A 21,543-nucleotide genomic window follows, 5' to 3' on the forward strand; every position below is an offset into this window, starting at 1 on the left:
AAACGGAACTCCTGACCATGAAGGGTGTGCTCCCTACCTCCTCCTTGTGGAATTAATTAAACCAGAGCAGTAACCACAAGCCTCCTACATTAAATAGAATGCTGTCAGACCTAATTATTTTGTTAGAGGCCAAGAAAAAGCGCACTTATGCCGTGGAGGGGCCAGCTGCCAGTCAGGGTATGGCATGGTTTGGGTGTGCTTCGTTTCACTGGATTAAAGTTAGTCTCAGAGAGCCAAGCCACATTTCAGCAACATTAGACCAGATACTTCCTAAGGAAAAAATTTCAAAATCTTCGCTTTCACCATTAAAACAAAACCTTCATCCCCACTTACTGTTCATTAGAGAGTAATCTGCCTCCCAATTTGTTGATGTGCAGTTTTTCAAGTTAAATAAAGTGATGCCTTTTCTGAGAATTATCAACAACTCCCAAGGAGTTCACCACTCACCCCTGGTCGCTTATTTCTTACCCTTCTACTGGGGAGGAGGCTTCACATGACAAAAATTTATCATCTTTACAGATGAAGCCTGTTTCCTGACTCTACAACTGCCCCCACCCCCAAACAGAATTAAGTCCATGAGTAGCGTTAACTTCTTTCAAAAGCTACTGTCAGGAAGTAGGGGGCAAGGATGGGGGTGGAAGGGGTCCCTGGGGAGGGTGGAGGGGGACATCTGTAATATTTTCAACATAAACTTAAAAAAAAAAAGCTACTCTGTCGAAGAGTGTATGTGTTCAAATGTAAAAAATACATGACACAAAATACCTAAAGTGGGAAAAGGCAATGAATACTCTTAGAGATTATTTTCTCTTAAAAAAACCGTATCATTAATTTTTAATCTTAGATCCCATTACATTATCCTGCATCAGCAAGCAGACACCAAAGAATGAGAGACAAGAGTCTAATAAACATTCATTTTATAATACTTTATTTGATTAAAGAATTTGCCTTTTTTGTGTACACTGGAATGTTATATTCCCTATGTATTTTACAGGGTTACAAAACATCTCATTTTAAATATTACCCCAAAAGTAATTTCAGGAAAAAAAGTTTTTGTAAAACTAAACTTGACTTTTAAAAAATCATATGGACAAGCAACTCTCAAACAAAACTGGATTAATAAGATTTTTTGCCTATTTAACTACATGACAGATTTCTTGTCCCAGGCCCCTTCCTCAAAAACAAACAAAAAAAACCATGTGGAAACCAAGCTAGAGATAAGGATTCTTCCCTGATGCAGTTAAGGGAAAGGGAAAGGCCAGAAGTTTCTTTGGCAAACAGTTTCATCCATAACCAGACGTGTGGCTACTTTGCTTCAGGTGCAGCACTCTTCGCAGGGAAGGCCAAAGCTGCTGAGTGGGAGTGGTGCTCTCCAACCAGCTGACAGTGCAGAAGTCACCTACAGTCACCTGCCTCACCTCTTCTCCTGCCTGCGCCTGCCACCTGACAGCAACTCCACCAACCCTTCTGAGTGCAATACTGGGTTAAAAGCCAAAGATGGGCTGGCTGATGTAGTCTTCTCAGTTGAAAAACGGATGAGATGGGGCTAAGAAATAACTACTACATGATGACACACAATAGAAAAGACTTGGGGAGGAAAAGGAAGGATTTCAGAGACAGGGACAGATAGGCTGGTGAAAAAATGCTGGGCACACTAGAAGGAAATGGGAGTATCAGCAACCTAACACATACCAATATAATCAGCTGCCTTTTGAAATGCTAAAAACCTGGTGGTGGAAATGCAGTCTCTTTGATAGTTGAGAGCCAATGGAATTGGCACAAGGACTCAATGAACCCACACCTCCAAAATCATTACCTTGTCTTTGCTAGAAAAGGAAGGACTGATGACATAGACAACAGCCAGAAGGAGGGAGGTGGTGAATCTGAGGAATATGAATGGGTTACAAACACCATGAGCTATTGTTTTAGCTGAAGTACCCAAAATGCGGAGAACTGGAAGCCTGGGTAGCACCTGCAGCAGACATGATTACCTGTGGATGTGAAATCCCTAACCGGACATAGTCGTTCTCCCAGGCGTCTTGAAGTGGGGGCTATGCCCTTTGGAAGCTGTTTCTCAGCTGTCTTTACTATTCACAGTACTGTTCTAAACTGGAGGGACCAGCCTAAAAGGAGAACAACTTGGCAAAGGAAAGGAATGGAGGAATGAATGGATATAGGAAAGAACATGAGACATCCTTATCTTTTAACTTCTAGACTCCAAGCACCGTAAACAATTCACCTGTATAGTCTAAAATCAAGACTGGATCAGATCAACTTGCTCTAGAAGTACCAAATAAATACACTTATTTACAGATGATCCCAGTGCTTGAATGTATAGAAAGAAAAAACTGAAGGTAAAGAAAAGGAGTATGAAAGATTAAAATCTGCAGAGAAAACTTTTAAAACACAAAGTAAGTATGAAATACAAGTATATTTGGGGATTAAAATAAAGGAGCAACTTAGGCCAAGGCAGAGAAGGTATTTAACTGGGGGCATTCTCTGGAGAGCTTGCTTTCCTGAAGGCCAGTAAAACCTGCCAAAGAAATCAGCAGCCTTTCCCTTTATGTTTGTGTCATTTCTTTGCTAAAGAATGTCTCTGCGACATGAAACACTGAGGGTGAGTTGAGGGTCCTTGCGCGCCGAGAATCGTGCATTACACTAGAAAAAAGGGTCTCCAATGGCTTGTAGATTTGGAAAAAAATTCTTCAGCCATTGTTGGCTTCTTCTTCATTAATTTGAAAGTTTTCCTTTCGGTTTCCTCTTCTTGGTATTACAGGATTTCATACTTATCCACTAGGAAAGTGGTCTCTGTGGAAAACCTTACCGGGCTGTTCCCATCTACCTGGGTCACTTTGGTTACCTAGGAAAACAAACAAAGAGTAAGGTAAAGCAGGAAGAGTCATCTCCAAGGTACTAACTAAATTCTCAGTATACAACAGATCAAATTTCCTACAAGCAAAGTGCTAAAAAACAGTTCAGTTCAGCCCGGCCAGGCATGACTCAGTGGTTGAGCACAAACTTAGGATCCAGGAAATCTCGGTTCGATTCCCAGTCAAAGCACATCCCCGGTTTGCAGGTTCGATCCCCAGTCGGGGGGCATGTAGGAGGCAGCCGATCAATGACTCTCTCTCATCATTCATGTTTCTGTATCTCTCTCTTCCTCTCTCTGAAATCAATAAAGATAGATTAAAAAAAAGAAAAAAAGTACAGTTCACAAATGCAGCTTACAGCATCCCTCTTCCCCAACATGATCATCCCACTTTCTAGACAGAAAACGACAACCACTGGCATTAGATGTGGAGCAGAGTGGTACTAAGTAAAAGGTCCAGAATGAGTAGCCACTGCCCAGGCCCTGACATACAAAATCTAGAAAGTTCATAGATATTCTATCAGGATGCTCAATTAACATCCTGCAATACTGTAACTCTTCTAAATTATTTGTTTAATTTGCTTTCAAAGTCTAAGCTGCTCTATCGTACTTATTTTCTAGATATAGCTGGGTCCTTCTAATGAGATCTTGTCTATTCTTTTAAGTAATAAAAAATGTCTAGTTTAATCAATTACCTGTAACAACAGTGCCTATAATGGCACAAACATAATACCTGAGCCATTGATTCATGTTTTCTAATGAGGTTTTGAGAGAGCTATTATATTGTCTTCCTCTTCAAATGGTCCCAAACAGGAAAATGTGTCCATTTCTATCTAATGTCTTGGGTTCAACAATGTGCTCCCAATAGTGAGGAGGTTATGCCAATAACTGAGATGGGCGAGAGAGAGAACTGTTCTTTGGAATTATCTAACAAAGGAAATGATAATTTCCCAAGCTCCTACAAGAGAGAGAGAGACCATCTGGGAAGATAAGCCAGTGCCAGAGTAATTAGCAAATCCATGAGTCCAGCGGAGCAGGACAACATAAACTGGGTCCCTGTAATGCAAATTCAAAACAAGGAGGAACAATGAGCTACAAACAACCCGAGCAAACAGTTCACAAATTGCCTACCTAAAGGGCAAGATCTGAATCAGAACTGGCTCATGACTATCTTTATTAAAGCAGGGAAGCTGTGACATAAATAATCCAAAAAATGTAACCATTAGTATTAGAATCACTTTTTGGGGCAGTAACTTTGTCTTCTAAATAAAAAACTTTCTTTCATTCCTTGGGTTCAAACCAAGTGACAATACAAAAGACACTACAAAACCATGTGTGTGTTGGGTGTTTTAAAAAATGGATTTTAAAATCGATGAGATTATTTTAAAAATAGGCAACTAAGAGATATCTTTCACAGCCCACATTTTTTAAATATATATTTATATTCCATGTCTTTGCTTTGTCTGATCTAGAGAGGAAAACTAAGGTAAAGCAAGTGAGAAATCAGACCAAGATCATACGATGAGTCAGCAATGGAATGGGGAGGGGACACCAGCTTTTCTGGCTTTTTGCTCTGACCATGAAGTCATGCTACCTATCTGGTATCTACCTTACCACTCTCCCAATATAGGCTCTCTATTAAAATGGGGTACCTGTATGTTACAGTAATTTTTTTTGGAGATGAAGGAGACTTGAACAGGAAAGAAATCATTGGGCTGCCCAGCAATGCTGAACTCGAGGCTGCCACTCTTATTTTTGGCATCAATCACTGGCAGGCACCACTCCAAGGTATTTCGTCGACTGTCATGTCGATACTCGCCGTCGATCTCACCAATAACCGGTGCACCAACACCAGATCTGTCATGAGAAACGTCCATGTCAAATTAGTTATCCAGAGCTGGAAGAACTCTGCCAAGGAAAACCAGCCCCAAATTTGATTATGCTCCTCAAATTCTGCCCACTTTTATATAGTGCAAGAAAAAATTAGGTTCCCTAATAACTTCAAGGATCAAAGTCCTGGCACCTTGGCTAAGGGTCTCACTCATTCCCTTCGTAGATACAGATATATGTATCTATATCTGTATCTACAGTATTACCTATTACAGATACAATAGGTAATTGGCAAATATGCCTGTGGGCTGCTCCAACATGTGCACTAGATCTGGAGCTAGCAGGGGACTGAGACTGACAAATGTGTGAAGTGGGATATATTTCCAAAAATCTGCACCAATGGTTTGTTGCTGTGTCAAGAAGGAATTTTAATATAAGGTAGCTCTCTTGACAGGTGACAATGGGGGAAGAAAAGGTTGATGATAGTGGGAGGAAACGTGAAACACCATTATGTAGTTACTTAGAATGGAGTGAATCTGGACCTTTGAGAGAATATTTTGAAAAGATTTTAGAAAGTTTCAAAACTTACTGTAGTTGAAGTCAGTGGGTTTATTTGATTTACAATCCTAAGTGGACTTAGAATATACTTTGCATCCCCACACATAGCTGAAAGGCAGTGTCACTTACTCCTACACATTCTATATTTACCATTTTCTAATTCACCAGGGACATTCAATGCTTGTATTGGGGCCAGGTAAATACTAGAGACAAAGAAACTTGAAGGGTGATGTGACACAATGAACTCTTCCCTATCAACCTTATGGCCCGTTATACATGTGTTTCTCTTTTCCCTGTTCCAATTCTGATTCTGACTTCTTCTCTTTTCAATGTGTTTTTACTGATTTAAGAGAGAGGAAGGGAGAGGAGGAGAGAGAGAGAAACATCAATGATGAGAGAGAGTAATCGATTGGCTGCCTCCTGCATGCTCCTAGTGGGGATTGAGCCTACAACCCAGGCATGTGCCCTGACTGGGAACTGAACTGTAACCTCCTGGTTGATGGGCTGGCATTCAACCACTGAACCACACTGGCTGAGCTGATTTCTAACTGGGTCAGTTCTAGACAATAGGGTAAAATGTTGTTTAAGGATCTCTTTTGGAGACTACTGAAAAACTGAACTAAGACACAGGAAACCACCATAAGCACAATTACAGGGTAGACGGAGAGGCCTAAAAATTGTGGCATCCTAAAAATAGTCCAGCGAAGTAAGTCCTAACAAAACAAACCCCACACCTGTTACCCATGCCCAAGACCTATGTTCAAGGCAGTCATCTGCTGTTCTGAGAGAATAACCTAGCCATGAAGAGTCAGATGGTTACCCCATTAAAGGGACATTGGGATACTGATGATAAAGCATATTTTTAAAAATGGAAATAACAATGACTAAAGCCAGACCTTGCCATGTAAAGCCCTGAATTATCAAAACGGGAACAAAACTAAAAAATTAAATTAGTACAATTTTCTATGCAACAATAAGGAAGCAATGTAACACTAAAGATACACTAAAAATACACTTACTGGGCGTTCACAGGGGATGGGGGGCTGAGAAGTAAAGGACAGGAGCTGGGATTCACTGGTAAAGTACTGATAGTGTACACTCACTGGAAATGCTACAGAGGAGATAAACTTGAGGTAGAGAGTACTTCCAGATGAACCTAGAAAGCAGGCCACTTAAGCACACAAGAAACCCTTCTGAGGGTGATGGACATTTTCATTAGCTTAACTGTGGTGATGGCTTCACAGGTGTATACATATCAAAACTTAACTGTACAATTTAAATACGTGTAGTGTATTTGCATGTTAATCATACCTCAATAAAGCTGTTAGAAAATTTACTGAAACCAACATAGATATTGTTTTTCAGCAAGAATCAATACTTCCCTTGAAAACACACTTTCATCTTCAGCTGAAAGTTTAGAGAGCAAAATAAGAGTCTGACAGACTCAATTTCTTTAAGAGTTGCAAAACAAAACAGAGAAAGTGAGCAGGGGCTCCTCCTTCTGGAAATCTTCATCACTACATGAGCAAACTGAGGACCAGCCTCTAAAAAAAGCTCTAGCACGAAAATTGGCTATTGGTTTGGTTTTAAAGTCAACAACTCCATACTCCCTTTAAAGTGTATAGCTCAATGCATAATGACAGATGTATGTAACCTTGTAAGCACCATCACAATCAAGTCATAAAACTCTCCATCATCCCCAAAAGTTCCTTGTGCCCCCCCTTTGCAGTCAAATGCCATCTAAAAATAAAAATAAAAAGCCTTCTCTACCTCCTCCTGATCTCTGTCCCGAGAGTATTACCTTTTCAGAATGTCATATAAGTGAAGTCATATAACATGTAGTTTTTTGTATCTGGCTTCCTTCACAACTGGCCTTATTAAGCAGCAAATATTTTTGCCCAGCTGGTGTGGCTCAATGGTTGAGCGCAAACCCATGAACCTGGAGGTCACAGTTCCATTCCTGGTCAGGGCACATGCCTGGGTTGCAGGCTCGATCCCCAGTGGAGGGCATGCAGGAGGCAGCCGATCAATGACTTTCTCATCAATGATGTTTCTTTCTCTCTCCCCCTCTCCCTCCCTCTCTCTAAAATCAATAAAAACGTATTAAAAACAAAGAAGCAGCAGCAAGTATCTTAAAATGAATAGCCAGCTAATTGCTGCCCCCAAAACAAGTTCCAAAAGACTAGTTCTATAAACCCAATATATAAAAAATCATTATGTGGGGGACACTACTTACGGGAGTGGGATGGTAATAACCACATCATTCAGTTCTAAATTATCTTCTTGTAGCTCATATTCTATGTTGACATCACAGCCATTTCCACTCTCTGAGGGCCAGCAATTAACTGAGGAGAAAAGCAAAGTAGACATACTAGAACATTACAAAAAGAGTAAAGCTCAGATGGTAAATCAAAGCTGATAGCTGTGGGCCTTAAACATCCAAATGTAAACTATTATAAATAACAGTTTTAACATTAAAGCTACTAAAAAATAAAGCTAATACCCTAGCCAGTTTTGCTCAGTGGTTAGAACGTCGGCCCTCGGACTGAAGGGTCCTAGGTTTGATCTGGTCAAGGGCACATTCCTCAGTTGCAGGCTCAAACCCTGGCCCAAGTCAGGGCATGTGTGGGAGGCAGCCAATCGATGTGTCTCTCTCACATCAATGTTTCTCTCCCTCTCTCCCTCTCTCCTTCCCTTCCACTCTCCCTGAAAAGCAATGGAAAAAATATCCTCCAGTGAGGATTAAAAAATAAATAAAATTAAATAAAAAGCTAATGACTAAAACACACAATATGCAGGTCATTTTCTCAAGAAGAATTTGTTATGGCAATGAAGAGAAGAGTGTATAAGCCAGGACTATTTCTAGTTCTCAATGCAGACTAGCTTAGTGGGACTGGCCAGAAGCACTTACTTGTCAGTGGAATAAAGGACTCCTCTGTGGTTTGTAGTCTCCACTTTAGCACCCCTACGTCACTGTTGACTGGAAATGACTTCTCTGGATTCTTCAAGCCAATTAGAGATTCTGCAGTGAAAAGTTTTTTATCTACATTTGGATGGGTCTGAAACGAAAAAGGAAAGAAGGCTTCTGAGGCTTAGATGTCTACAAGACAAAATAAATTCCCTCTGGTCTTCCATGGCGCATAATCAAAACATCTCAAATAGGGTACCTAAAAAAGTCCAATTCTTTTGATTTTGAAGAAAGATTTCACTTCCTTAAAGATTTTTAAGATTTAAGACATTTAAAAAAAATTTTAAAAACTGCTTCAACTCTAAGCCATTTTATTTGTAACTAAACAAGCTAATAATTTTTTAATTGAGGAAGTGAAAGACCTTTACCCAATCCTCTCCGAAAATACTTCACAGGGAGCAGCCTAATGGTGGGATCAAGCTTGCCAAGACTAAGGGTTGCCCTGGCTGGTGTTGCTCAGTTGGTTGGGCATCATCCCCACGCACTGAAAGGTTGCAGGTTATATTCCTGGTAAGGGCACATGCCTGGGTTGCAGCTCAATCCCCATTAGACGCCATGCAGGAGGCAGCTAACTGACGTTTCTCTCTCTCTCTCAAATCAATAAAAACACATTAAAACAAAACACTAAGGGTCACATGTTGATCAGCTGCCTGAGTCACATAGCAGTCCTGGCTTTATACTAAAGAGACAGGAGAGGAAAAAGCTCTGTGGAAAGCTTAGCTGAAATTTTGCCCAGAGCGCTAAAGTTGTCCAAACTCAGGCCAAGTAAGATGGGCTAATCTTTTCAAAAGAAGTCATCTTAGGCCTGGCCTGCATGGCTCAGCAGTTGAGCATCAAGCATTGACCTTATGATCAAGGAAATCAAGTTTCAATTCCCAGTCAGTGAACATGCCTAGATTGCAGGCTCAATCCCCAGTAGGGGGGTGTAGGAGGCAGCTGATCAATGACTCTCATCATTGATGTTTCTATCTCTCTTTCCCTCTTCCTTCCTCTCTCTGAAATCAATAAAGACATATTGTAAAAAAAGAAGTCATATTAGGGGGAAAAAAAGAAAAAGAAGCAATTTTTGGGTAACAACCTACATATACTTTAAGAGCCAACAAAACTGCTGTCAAACGATAGAGCACTACTTTCAAAAGACAACTTTGTGCTGATTACGGGAGGAATACAAAGTATACAAAAACACATTTTTCCCTGAAAAGGCTTTGTTCTTATGATAAGAGATAGAAAATCCACCAATCTAAAGAAAATGTGACAAGAACAACTGTAATAATACAAAGAACATCATATATATAATCAAGTAGGTGGAACATACACATTTATTTTGTAAGGATTTTATGCACCTATCAAATATACCATTAGGTATTGCCCTTCAGGTAACAAAACAAGCACTGGTAGTTTATGCAGTGCAGAAAGAGTAACTCTGGTATCATAACCTGTTTTAATAAAATACTTCCTTATTAAGTTTAAAGACTTTGTTTTTTAAAAACTGTATTTCAAGCAGTATCCTAAATGAATTACTCTTTACATAACAGTAACAGATAAATATCTCTCTGCACCTTTGCTAATGAGTATGAAGTCGTTTTTATAGGTTTTAAAATGACTTTTCATTCAATTACTATATTAAAAGGCCATTTTAATACAGCTACTGTCAATCACTCTCAACGGCTTGAGATTTATTGCCTCAAAGCATCCACTGTATGCAATAAATTAACCTCTTCCCTATGCATCTAGAACGGCACTAGTTATACAACTGTAATACTTCTCTGTGTTCTGTGGTTCATATGAGAAACTCCAGTTGGCATGACTGTGTAAGGTAGACAAACAAAAGTCTTAATACTCCATTATCAAGTCTCCACACACCTGTAGTTGCACCCCTTTCTTATCTTCATTTTCCACATGAAGACGAATTCGGCCAAATTTATCATCCGAGATCCTAAGCATGATCATGCCATGCAACTCCATATTCTGTAATCCTCCATCTCGTCCACAGGTTAGTGTGATTTTTTCCTCAATCTTCATGTGCACACTGTAAAGAAACAGTGATAAATTTGTTCAGAAAGGTAGAAATCAGAACTCCCCTTCTCCAGGGTTTAATGGTGATTAGACATCCACAACTTATTTTAAGGTGCTGCTGCTATACAGGGTGGGGGGAAAGCAGGTTTACAGTTGTGAGTACACAAATCAGTTTATTTTTGTATTATTATTTATTAATTATTGTATTATTTTCCATACAAACAACTATAAACTTACTTTTGTCCCACCTTGTATGTATCAAAATTTAAAGCATTATACCCTCAATTCAGCAATTCTCATCCACCAGATAAATTCTTACCCATGCAAACAATATAGTAAGTTATTCACTAAAAAATTGTAATAGCAAGTTTGCAAACAATTCAAATGTCAATTCAAAAGGGCAGTGCTTAAATGCGTAAAGGTATATCCACAAAAATGAATATTAGGCAGTTGTGAAAAAAAGCAAATGACCATTTAAAAAGCTTTTATTTGAAAATTATTTCAAATACTAAAAAATTATACCAGGAATATATGCATAGTCTTTTTATCCACTATTAACATTTTATCACATTTGTTTTATCATTTGCATACCATCTCTCTATATAAATACTGTATTTTTATTTTTTTCCATGAGCCATTTAGAGGCAGATAATATACATCATGGCCTTTCTCCCCAAATACTTCAGAGTACATTTTATAAGGATATGGATATTTTCTTACATAACCATCATACTCTTATTAACTTCACTAATTTTTACTGGTACAATACTTTTATCTAACCTACCATCCATATGCCAATTTTGCCAGTTGACCTAATAATGTCCTTTAAATAGTAGTACAAGATCCAGTCCAGGTTAAGGCACTGCATTTAGATGTCATGTCTCTACAGCTTCAAATTAAGGGAATTCTTATCTCCAAAATAATCAAGGGAAAAAAGCACCTGGAAAATGTGTCTAGTCTGCTACCACTTGTGTATAAAAAGGAGAAAAACAGACTATATACAGTATTTTTATTTATCTATATATAGTCTATCCTCCTCAAAAATATACATAAAAAAACTAGTTAATATTAGTTGCCTCCAAAAAGAGAAATTTTCCTGGCTGGGCGGAAGGAAGACTTATTGTATGTAATACCTTTTGCATCTTTTGAATTTTGAACTAAATCAATGTATAACCAAATTAAAATACATAATTAAAAGTGCTGCTATGGGCAATTATTAAGTACTCTTTACTAAAACTATTTTTAGCTGGGTGAACTGCAGAGGCTAAAACGAATATTCTGGCATCCAACTCTGTTCTCTGTTCCAACCTCTGTTCTCAGAAACAAAGACCATAAAGGGGTATATCTTAGGGTAACGCAGAGTCCCATTTACCTTCACAAGAGGTTGCTTCATGTTCAAGAAGTATTTCATCATTTAGAAGAGTCTCAAGCCCTCTCTAATATGTAATGGTCTCAAACATCTTAAAAATTTTTTTCTTTAAATTTATATGTATTTATTGATTTCAGAGAGTGGAAGGGAGAGGGGGAGAGAGAAACATCAGCGATGACAAAGAATCATCAATTGGCTGCCTCCTGCACACCCAGCACCGGGGATCAAGCCCAAAACCTGGGCATGTGCCCTGACCAGGAATCGAACCATGACCTCCACATTCATGGGTCGATGCTCAACCACTGACCCATATGGGTGAGGATCTAACATATTTTTAAGTAGTGTCAAGCCTCTGTTTCACTCAAAGCAACAGGCAGGAATAGCAAAGGAGCTTTAGTGATTTAAAAGATTTATCCTGAGCCACGGACAGTGTTGTTCAGTGGTTGGAGCGTCAGCCCGCACACTGAAGGGTCTCCAATTTGATTCCTAGTCAAGGGCTATACCTGGGTTGCAGATTTGATCCCTGGCCCCGGTTGAGGAGCGTGAAAGAGAAAACCAATCAATTTCTCTAACATCAATGTTTCTAACATTGATGTTTCTTCCCTTCCTTCCACTCTAAAAAAGAAATCAATGGAAAAATATCCTGAGGTGAGGATTAACAATGAATCAATCAATGATTTACCCTGATGTAACCCTGTTCGTTTTATACAGAACAAAACAAAAATACTCCTTTTATGCACACCTGATGGAGGTACCCTCCCAGACTCAGACTCATCTTTCATTTGCCCTCAAAACTATCAGCAACAGGTCTGGGCTTCAAGACAAGAAATCTGAGTCATGAATATGTGAACTTGATAACTATTACTTCAGAATGTTACCAACCAGTACCACAGTCCTGAGATAAGAAACAAATCAGGTATCCTATACTGGCCCTGGCCAGGTAGTTCAGATGGTTAGAGCGTTATCCTGACACACCAATGTTGTGGGTTCAATCCCTGGTCAGGGAACATACAAGAACCAACCAATGAATGCATAAATAAGTGGAACAAATTGATGTTTCTCTCTTTCTCTCAAATGAATAAAAATATAAATTAAAAAATATAGTCTAGCCCGGCCGGGCGTGGCTCAACAGTTGAGCATCCACCTAGGATCCAGGAGATCAAGATTCGATTCCCAGTCAGGGCACATGCCCAGGTTGAGGGCTCGATCCCCAGTAGGGGGCGTGCAGGAGGCAGCCTATCGATGACTCTCTCATCATTGATGTTTCTCTCTCTCTCTCCCTTTCCCTTCCTCTTTCTGAAATCAATAAAGATATATTTAAAAAAATGAAAAAAAATATAGTCTATACTGGATTCAACTACTTAAAAGGCAAAATATGTAAGCTTGCTGTTAAAGATATTTATAAATTTTGTGTTAACGATTGTTTTTCCTGAGCCCTAGCCAGTTTGGCTCAGTGGTTAGAGCATCGGCCTGCAGACTGAAGGGTCTCTGGTTTGATTATGGTCAAAAGCACGCACCTCGGTTGCAGGTGATCCCCAGCCCCAGTCAGGGGCGTGCGGGAGGCAACCAATCGATGTGTTTCTCTCACATCGATGTCTCTCTCTCCTCCCCGCATTCCACTCTCTCTGGAAAGCAATGGAAAAAATAGTGTAGCGGTCATCACAGCTTTAGCCCTCTAATTCAAGATCATGTTAAGATACAAGGCACACAGTAGGCATGAAGACAAGCTATTTTTAATTTAACCAGTACACAGAGTTGATAAAAAGTTTTAAACTTCATTGAAAGGAGATGACTGAGAACCCCTAATCATGGTTAAAGTAAAAAAACAAACAAACAAACAAAAACCCTCATGTTAATAACCTAGAATATACTCTATGTAAGTCTTTTAAATCTGGAAAAATTAAAAGACACAAAAAGAATTTACAGTGCATTGAAATAAAAATTTTTAAACATGATGTGGTTGTTCTTACTGGAAAGAGTACTACTTACCTTTCCATGTTAACAGGCGGAACATACACTTTGGTGGCTTCAGAGGTACGTTTGCCCATATTGGAGGACATGATAGTTTCACCTTCAGATTTCAATTTGTCCACAAAGTTATCTACTTCCTTTCCTTTGGCTCCAAGTTTCAAAGCCTTGCTGGGGCCTGAAGGCCTAAGTGGAATAATACAAAATAAGAAAAAATACACATATGACTTAAAAACAAATCAAATATTAATTTTAACCCCATATCTTTGAAGCTTTTCCTGAAGCTGTTGTCTAAGAGGAATGTGAAGACCTCAAGGGAAAAACCCACGTGTCCTAGTGCTTAGTAGACTAGACTACTCCCTGCCCAAACTGGCAGCTGATTCACTATCAACATGTAAGCTTCAAGTACCCAAAGACCAAAGCTATACTTTTATAAGCATGCATGATCTGATGAAAACTTTGTATCGTCCACTCAAATACACCTGTATATAAACAAACTTTTACATACAATTTTCAGGTAGTCACAAATTCTCCTTGAAATCCATTCATGGACACCAGATCAAAAAACCTATATTCCTGCCCTAGCCAATGTTGCTCAGTGGTTAGAGCTTCAGCCCATGAACTGAAGGGTCTTGGGTTCCATTCCCAGTTAAGGGCACATACATGGGTTGCAGGTTCGATCCCTGACCCCAGTCGGGGCGCATGCAGGAGGCAACCAATTGATTTGTCTCTCTCACATCGATGTGTTTTTTTTTCTTTCTCTTTCTTTTTCCCCTCCATTTCACTCTCTCTAAGTATCAATGGAAAAAACAGCCTCGAATGAGGACCAGCAATAAATAAATAAATATAAAATTTTAAAATCCATATTCCATAAATAGTTAAATTTCCCTCATCTCCCAAAATAGGGCAGCTCTCATAGGGAACTGAGGTCATGGTATAATTTATAAAAGAATTGTTTTACACAAAAAGAAAACACCACATTCAGATTTCTCCTTTATCCCCATATAATGTAACCAAATTCAGTATTACATTTTACTCCATCAAATCACTCATTATTTATAGCTTGCCTAAAAATCAGGTAACACTCAAAAAGACACACACAGCCTTCATCTGCTATTCTTGGGCTGTTGTTGATACACTGAATTATACCTGGCTGGTGCAGGTGCCACTTTTGGTTTATCAGTTTCAATGATGGTCTCTGTAATCATGGTAGCTGTGCTGCCTCCAGAGACTGCGGAACTTCCAAATCCCCCAAATCCTGGTGCTTTTTTGCCTTGTCTCTCTGCATCTCTTCGGGCCTGTTGTAATTCCTTTGCTTTACGACGCATCTCAGCCTTGGCTTCACGTTCTTGAGTCTATGGAAAGAGACATGTGTACATGGATGTGATTTCAGTACAGTCTATACTAGCAAATAAAAACAGGAAAATCAAATAGTGAAGCCTAAAACAAAGCCATACAAACCGCAATCTCAGAGAAGAAACTATTTACCTCTCTGACTGCTCTGAACACCTTTTCCTCATGAGAATCCATTTCTGTGAAGGTTCTGATCTGTGCCAGATTAACATTCTCCCGGTATCCCAGGGCAACAATTTCATCAAAAGCAAAAATCAAATCAAAACAGTGATCAGATATTTCATTCTCCTCTAAGGCTCGGCAATATTCAGGGATCTGATCATGGACAGCAATGGAAAAGAGAGATTATCAGCAGTTGAATGCTTTTCAAGTCATATCCTTAAAAGTACACAAATTTCAATAAACCTGAATCCCTTGACTTGGGCAGAAGTGTGTCTATATCAATAAGTCTTTTTTCTGTGTGCTTCAAAAAGTTCTTTCATAGCTGAGATTTTATTGATTGTTTTGAGGTTAAGTACAGACATTTCTATTTGTACACAATTCCTACTATACATACCAAAAATATAAAAATTCATGTAGCTATGATTCTTTTCTAAACAGTTATTCCAGTGACTTTTCAGCTTAAAAATTGGAGGCTAATTTTCCTTAATAGAGTATAGCAAGTACCAGTATCTTTAAATTTTGACATGCTGTTACATCAAAGTCCCACTAATTCACAATTTATTTATTTTTTTAAATTTTAATATTTTTTTTATTGATTTCAGAGAGAGGAAGGGAGAGGGAGAGATAGATACATATATCAGTGGTGAGAGAATCATTGACTGGCTGCCTCCTGCAAGACCCGTAACTGGGGATCGAGCCCAAAACCTGCCCTGACCAGGAATCAAACCATGATCTCCTGGTGCATGGGTCAATGCTCAACCACTGAGCCATGCCAGCCAGATCCACTAATGCACAATTTAATATCATACACTCTACACAGTCAAATTTTAATCTTTCACAGCACATTAACAAAGTTACTAGGAAAACTGGACTACCACACTGAAGATGTTACAGAGTACACAAAATTCTGACAGGGAGAGCCAAGATCAAGTAGTTTTCTTTAGGAAACAGTTCTACCAAAAACATGGGAATAGAATTTTAAATGTTCAAGGCATATTAGGCTGGCCAGTGTGGCTCAGTGGCTGAGTGTAAACCCATGCACCAGGAGGTCATGGTTCAATTTGGGGTCAGGGCACATGCCAGGTTTGTGGGCTCAATCCCCAGCAGAGGGTGTGTAGGAGGCAGCTGATGGGTATTGATGTTTCTCTCTCAACAATGTTTTTATCTCTCCCTCTCCCTTCCTCTCTCTAAAATCAATAAAAACCTATTTAAAAAAAGGCACTAACTGCATGGCTGATTCCAAATTGCCACTTAGTATGCTTTGTATTATAAAAACTACCCCAACTATGGAGTGTTAAACTGACACCCAAGACAATCAAAGCCCCCCATATTCAATATCCCACTATTTTTTGGCTGTACCAAAAAATAAACAACCAGCAAATGATTTCACCTCTTTAAAAAAAGCATTTACACTTAAAAAATTGGGATGAGGTGGAATTCTCTCCTTCTTAAAAATGTTTCTAGAGCTACTAAAAAACTTGCATTTACAAAATAATTGATAAAAATATTCCTCTGGATTGTGCAAGAAGGGAGACAGGGACTGCTGATGAGACAAGATATATGATATTAATCAGACTTGGCTTCTTTCTCTCCTGCTTCATCTGAGGCTGGGCTCTCCTTGTTTTCAGTTTCTCCGTTTTCTACAGGTAGATCTTCTTTAGGTTCCTGGTTAGCCACTTCGGCCTATTTTCCCTTTGCTCCCCTTTCCCTTTTGTTTACACTTTTTTTGTCTGCAGATTTATCCTTTCCTGATGCCTTTTCTGGCTTCCTTTCCACTTCTGCAGGAGGTTTAGCTGACAAGCTTGTCAACCTCCTTTTGGGCTCCTTCGCAGCCCCTTTGACAGAGATGACCTTCCTCTTGGGCATTGTGGTGGTGGACCAGGGCATGTGAAGAGCCTTTGCAAACCTGGGCTGCCTGGCCAGTGTCTAGTAAGTCTTATCTAAAGTACATTATCCAATAATTCAGCCAAACAAGTGTCAGAACCACAAAGGCAGATTAAAGTAACCACTTAAGAATTAGGAAAGGAAAGGGAAGTTCCCATATTCTCTTTTGGCATATTATAGCCTACGACGACACAGTAAACATTTGTTGAATGAATAAAGAGCTGTAGCAGTAAGCTGAGGGGGAGGGATGAGGGAGTACGCAGCAATACAAACTGATAAGCATCAGCTGCTTTCGGTAAAAATAGTTTCACACAGAAAATGTAAAGCAAAAGACTGTAACCTACTATTACAGAAGGATTCTTACCACTCTTGAGAAGAGTCTTAGGGTCTCCAGATCTTCTAAGATGTTACTGTTTTTGGTAGTGATCAGTACCATGTACAGTTTCTCCATAGGTTGGTAGACATATCTTACACTCTCTGTTTCAACAAACGTATGCTGTTTTCCAGTGTTCATGAGCTTTGGAAAAGCTGCTAACAAGCCCTCGATCCGAGTTCGGGTCATCTCCACAAACTGACGAGAAACAATAGCTTTTCCTGCTTTCGTGCAGACTGCTGCTGCCAACAGCACCTGCCAGGAACATATATACAAATAAGTACTAATTAATTATATCTTCACATCTATTTTCTCAACATTCTCACATCTTCCACAGAATGACACACTGTTATTTAGTGACATAACTACTATTAGAATGACTTTAAAAACTCTACTTCACTGTTCTTTTAATCACAGTATGTAATTCGTAAGACAAAGCTAAAGTAGAAGAAAATGAAGCTTTATTCCTATTTTTCAATAACATACCTAAAGCAAACTTAATAAAGAAATTTTTTTTTTCCAAATCTACAAATATACATTAATGGGCCTCCTGTGACTCTAGAACGAGGTTGCCCTCTGCTTTGGAGGGCTCATAAAGAAAATAGTTTAGTCCTGGCTGGGTAGCTCAGTTGGTTACAGTGTTGTCCAGCTACACCAAGGTTGTGAGTTCAATCCCTGATCAGGGAACATACAAGAATCAACCAATGAATGCATAAGTAAGTGGAATAAATCCATGTTTCTCTCTCTCCCCCTTCCTCCCTCTCTCTAAAATCAATATATAAATAAAAATTTTTTTTAAAAGAATAAACTTTTTCTAAGAACAGATATTTCCACAGCCAAACAGAGGTCTGACCACACAGATTAGTTTATAAGAAGACGCTGATCTTTGTTCTGATTTTTACATTAGAACATGGAACTAATCTATCGAGTTTAAATTTATCTCCTGCCCTTTGATTAACTTTGCCATCCCACACTACCTTACCTCCAGATATGTAAACAATCTGTAAAATGAAAATCTAAATGACTCAATATTTCACATAGGTTTTGACACTGGACAATGATCAAGACCAACAGCCTTTTTTCCAAGACTGGAATTTCATTAAACAAAACAAAGCACCCAAGGAAGATGAGGAGACCTTTAATGCCATTAGTAAGGGAGTAAGAAAATTAAGTACAATGTTTACAATCTTTTCAGTGAGGGAATCCAAGAATTCACAAGTACAAGTAACAAAAAGACTATTTACACATTTTGGAAGAAGCCTCAATGCTAGGATAGGACCACTGAAATGTCAACATCCTACTGGTAAGGCTTCTCAGCTTTACAGAAACCTGTTTTGTACAGGTGAGGAGCTTGAAAAAAAAACAAGTTAGTTATTTCAAAGAAATATTCTTATAGTTTCAATACAGTTTTATAATAATCAAAGGAGTACACAATGTCCTTATCCATCAATTAGGGTATTTGGGAAATAATTACCATCATACTTTATTTCCAAGCAATTAAATAACATCAATTTATATTGGAAAAGTGTTTGATTTATATCTTGTATAAATAATTTCCGTCTACTGAACAAATTTTTATTTTTACTTAATGATTTACCGCCAATGAACAAGGGGCATATTTCCTCATGTGAAATCTCAAGAGGTAATGCTATCAATTGCTCTGTTTCCTAAATAACAACTGCAAGTTTAGAAATAAGCAGATTTAAGGGAGTAATACAATTCTACTTTTGTTTCTGATTCTATCAACTCTACATTGAAACTTACCTTAATTATCCCATCTTAAAGTTACTTTTATGTTGTATAAAATTAAAAACAATAAAATAAAAAGCAGTCCTAAGTCATAAATACTCTTAGAAATTATCTTGTTTTATAAATTAGTTCCTTTTAAAAGGATAGAAAGTATTTTAGACATAGAGAAGCATAGAGCATAAAAGTTACCAGTTGATTAAAAGTGGCAAAAGGCTGGCTTAAAAGTCCAAAAACAGTCATTTTCCCCCAAATATTTCTAATTCTCTAAAACAGTTTTGTATTTAAGAAATGTATCTTATGCCCAGCCGGGCATGGCTCAACAGTTGAGCATCGACCTAGGATCCAGGCTAGATTAGGGTTCGATTCCCGGTCAGGGCACGTGCCCGGGTTGCGGGCTGCAGCTGATCAATGACTCTCTCATCATTGGTGTTTCTATCTCTCTCTCACCGTCTCCCTTCCTCTCTCTGAAATCAATAAAGATATATTTAAAAAAAAAAAAAAAAGGAAATGTATCTTTTGCCTGGCCAGTCATGGCTCAGCGACTGAGCATCGACCTATGTATGATCCAGGAGATCGAGGTCAGGGCACATGCCCAGGTTGCTGGCTCCATCCCCAGTGAGGGGCGTGCAGGAGGCAGCCAATCAATGACTTTCTCATCATTGATGTTTCTCTCTCTCCCTCTCCCCTCTTCTCTCTCTGAAATCAATAAAGACATACACACACACACACACACACACACACACACATATAAAAAAGAAAAGAGATGTATCTTTTGCCCTGGTTTTACCATCACCAACTACCTAGCTAGGAGGTTTCTGTCATCACCTAGATATGAGGAAAGAAGATATACTGAGGGTAGTAAAGGATCCCAGGACCCCAGAAAAAGAATAAAAATGCATAATGGTTACCACCCTGAGAGTATTTGAGATCTTGCTTCCCAGCATATGTTGTCAGTTTGGTCAAAAAAAAACTTGTAAAAAAGTCTCAAAAAAAAAAAAAAAAGTTATGACCCTGATCTCTCAAAAGAAATCCTCTACTCCATGTTTTAACTTCTAATTTTTTTAAAATTCAGCTCTATTAAGGTTTGATTGGCATATAAAATTGTATGGCATTTTAAATGTACATCATGGTGATTCCAGGCTTTTAATTTTAAATTAATGGTATAGGATAAAGAAAGATTTCTTCAAATAAAGATAATACCTAATCTCTAAGGAGAAGAGACTAGACTAAAATATCATCAGGCAAGAGTATCTGTTTAGAAGACTAAAACCAAATGTACTTAAGAAGAAATTTAATTACACATTTTTATCAGAGGAGGTTCATGTTTCAACCATCTACATATTCTGGCAAAAAAAAAAAAAATGGTATTACTGCTTCAGCTTACTGATGACAAGAAAATCTCTGTACTGGTTTACAGGTTACATGCCACATATGTCCAAATAACCAAGGTTAAGATTTTTGCCCCAGAGTTATCCCTCAGAAAGGACATGTGCCACATAAAACTTGTACATGAATGCTCATAGCAGCATTATTCACAATGGCTAAAAAGTGAAAACCCAAATGTCCATCAACTGATAAACAGATAAAATGTGATATATTCATACAATGGGATAGTATTCAGCCATAAAATGTAATGAAGAACATGCTACAACATGGATGAACTTGGGAAATACTATGCTAAGTGAAAGAAACCAGATGCAAAAGGCCACATCTTACATGATCCCACTTATATGAAATACTAAGGACAGGCAAATTCAGAGAGACAGAAAGTAGATTAGTGGTTGCCAGAGGCTGGGAGAGGAGAAGTGGGGAATGACTGCTAGTAAGTATGGGTTTTGTTTTTGGGTTTATAAAAATGTTCTAAGCTTAGATACTAGTGATGGCTGCACAAATTTGTTAATATACTAAAAAAAAAAAAAAAAAATCACTGAATTGTATACTTTCTTTTTTTTTTAAATATATCTTTATTGATTTCAGAGAGAGAGATAGAAATATCAATGCTGAGTCATTGATCGGCTGCAGCCTGCAACCCAGGCATGTGCCCTGACCGGGAATCGAACCCCAATTGCCTGGATCCTAGGTCGATGCTCAACCGCTGAGCCATGCCCGGCCGGGCTGAATTGTATACTTTAAAAGGCTAAATTTTATGGATGTGAATTATATCTCAATTTAAAAAAAGGAATGGAGGGCAAACCCATAGATTATAGAAACTTAAGATGGCTCTGAAAAAAAAGTCACCCCCTTTCAGCAGGAAGCAGTTACAGAAGAGACCCTGCACCCCTCTTTTCTCTGAAAGAATTCAGAGCCAAGAGCCTTGAGGAGTGATGTTATAGGCAGTTAGCCAGACATGAGCAGAGCAAAAAGGATGGGTCAGCTCCAGGCCCAGAAAAGCAACAAAACCAGCCACAGCTGACCTCAGGACCAGCTACATTGAATGATGGCCCCCC

At 38.7% G+C, this 21,543-nt stretch overlaps 1 protein-coding gene and 1 pseudogene across 3 annotated transcripts in view; both read right to left on the reverse strand.

Moving 5' to 3' along the window:
* Window positions 1–908: 908 nt before the first annotated feature.
* The window catches only part of ARCN1 (archain 1), a 29,894-nt gene continuing 9,259 nt past the window's right edge, over window positions 909–21,543 (reverse strand). Inside the window, exons 2-11 of one of the 2 annotated variants that reach the window (XM_081154326.1) lie at window positions 18,592–18,697; window positions 17,339–17,602; window positions 15,064–15,243; window positions 14,725–14,930; window positions 13,597–13,761; window positions 10,086–10,251; window positions 8,166–8,313; window positions 7,491–7,599; window positions 4,519–4,723; window positions 909–2,857 (exon numbers count right to left, since the gene is read on the reverse strand). In XM_081154326.1, coding sequence (XP_081010452.1) covers window positions 2,768–2,857; window positions 4,519–4,723; window positions 7,491–7,599; window positions 8,166–8,313; window positions 10,086–10,251; window positions 13,597–13,761; window positions 14,725–14,930; window positions 15,064–15,243; window positions 17,339–17,536 — 1,467 coding nt within the window. In that variant the 5' untranslated portion in view covers window positions 17,537–17,602; window positions 18,592–18,697 and the 3' untranslated portion in view covers window positions 909–2,767. The remainder of the gene's footprint in view (window positions 2,858–4,518; window positions 4,724–7,490; window positions 7,600–8,165; window positions 8,314–10,085; window positions 10,252–13,596; window positions 13,762–14,724; window positions 14,931–15,063; window positions 15,244–17,338; window positions 17,603–18,591; window positions 18,698–21,543) is intronic. The other variant, XM_081154325.1, reaches the window with a different exon arrangement.
* LOC308565319 (non-histone chromosomal protein HMG-14 pseudogene) lies at window positions 16,597–17,067 on the reverse strand (annotated as a pseudogene). Its single transcript has one exon. The product of its transcript is annotated as a non-histone chromosomal protein HMG-14 pseudogene (transcript).

This window comes from Miniopterus schreibersii (assembly GCF_964146895.1).
Source record: "Miniopterus schreibersii genome assembly, chromosome: 12".
Lineage (NCBI taxonomy): Eukaryota > Metazoa > Chordata > Mammalia > Chiroptera > Miniopteridae > Miniopterus > Miniopterus schreibersii.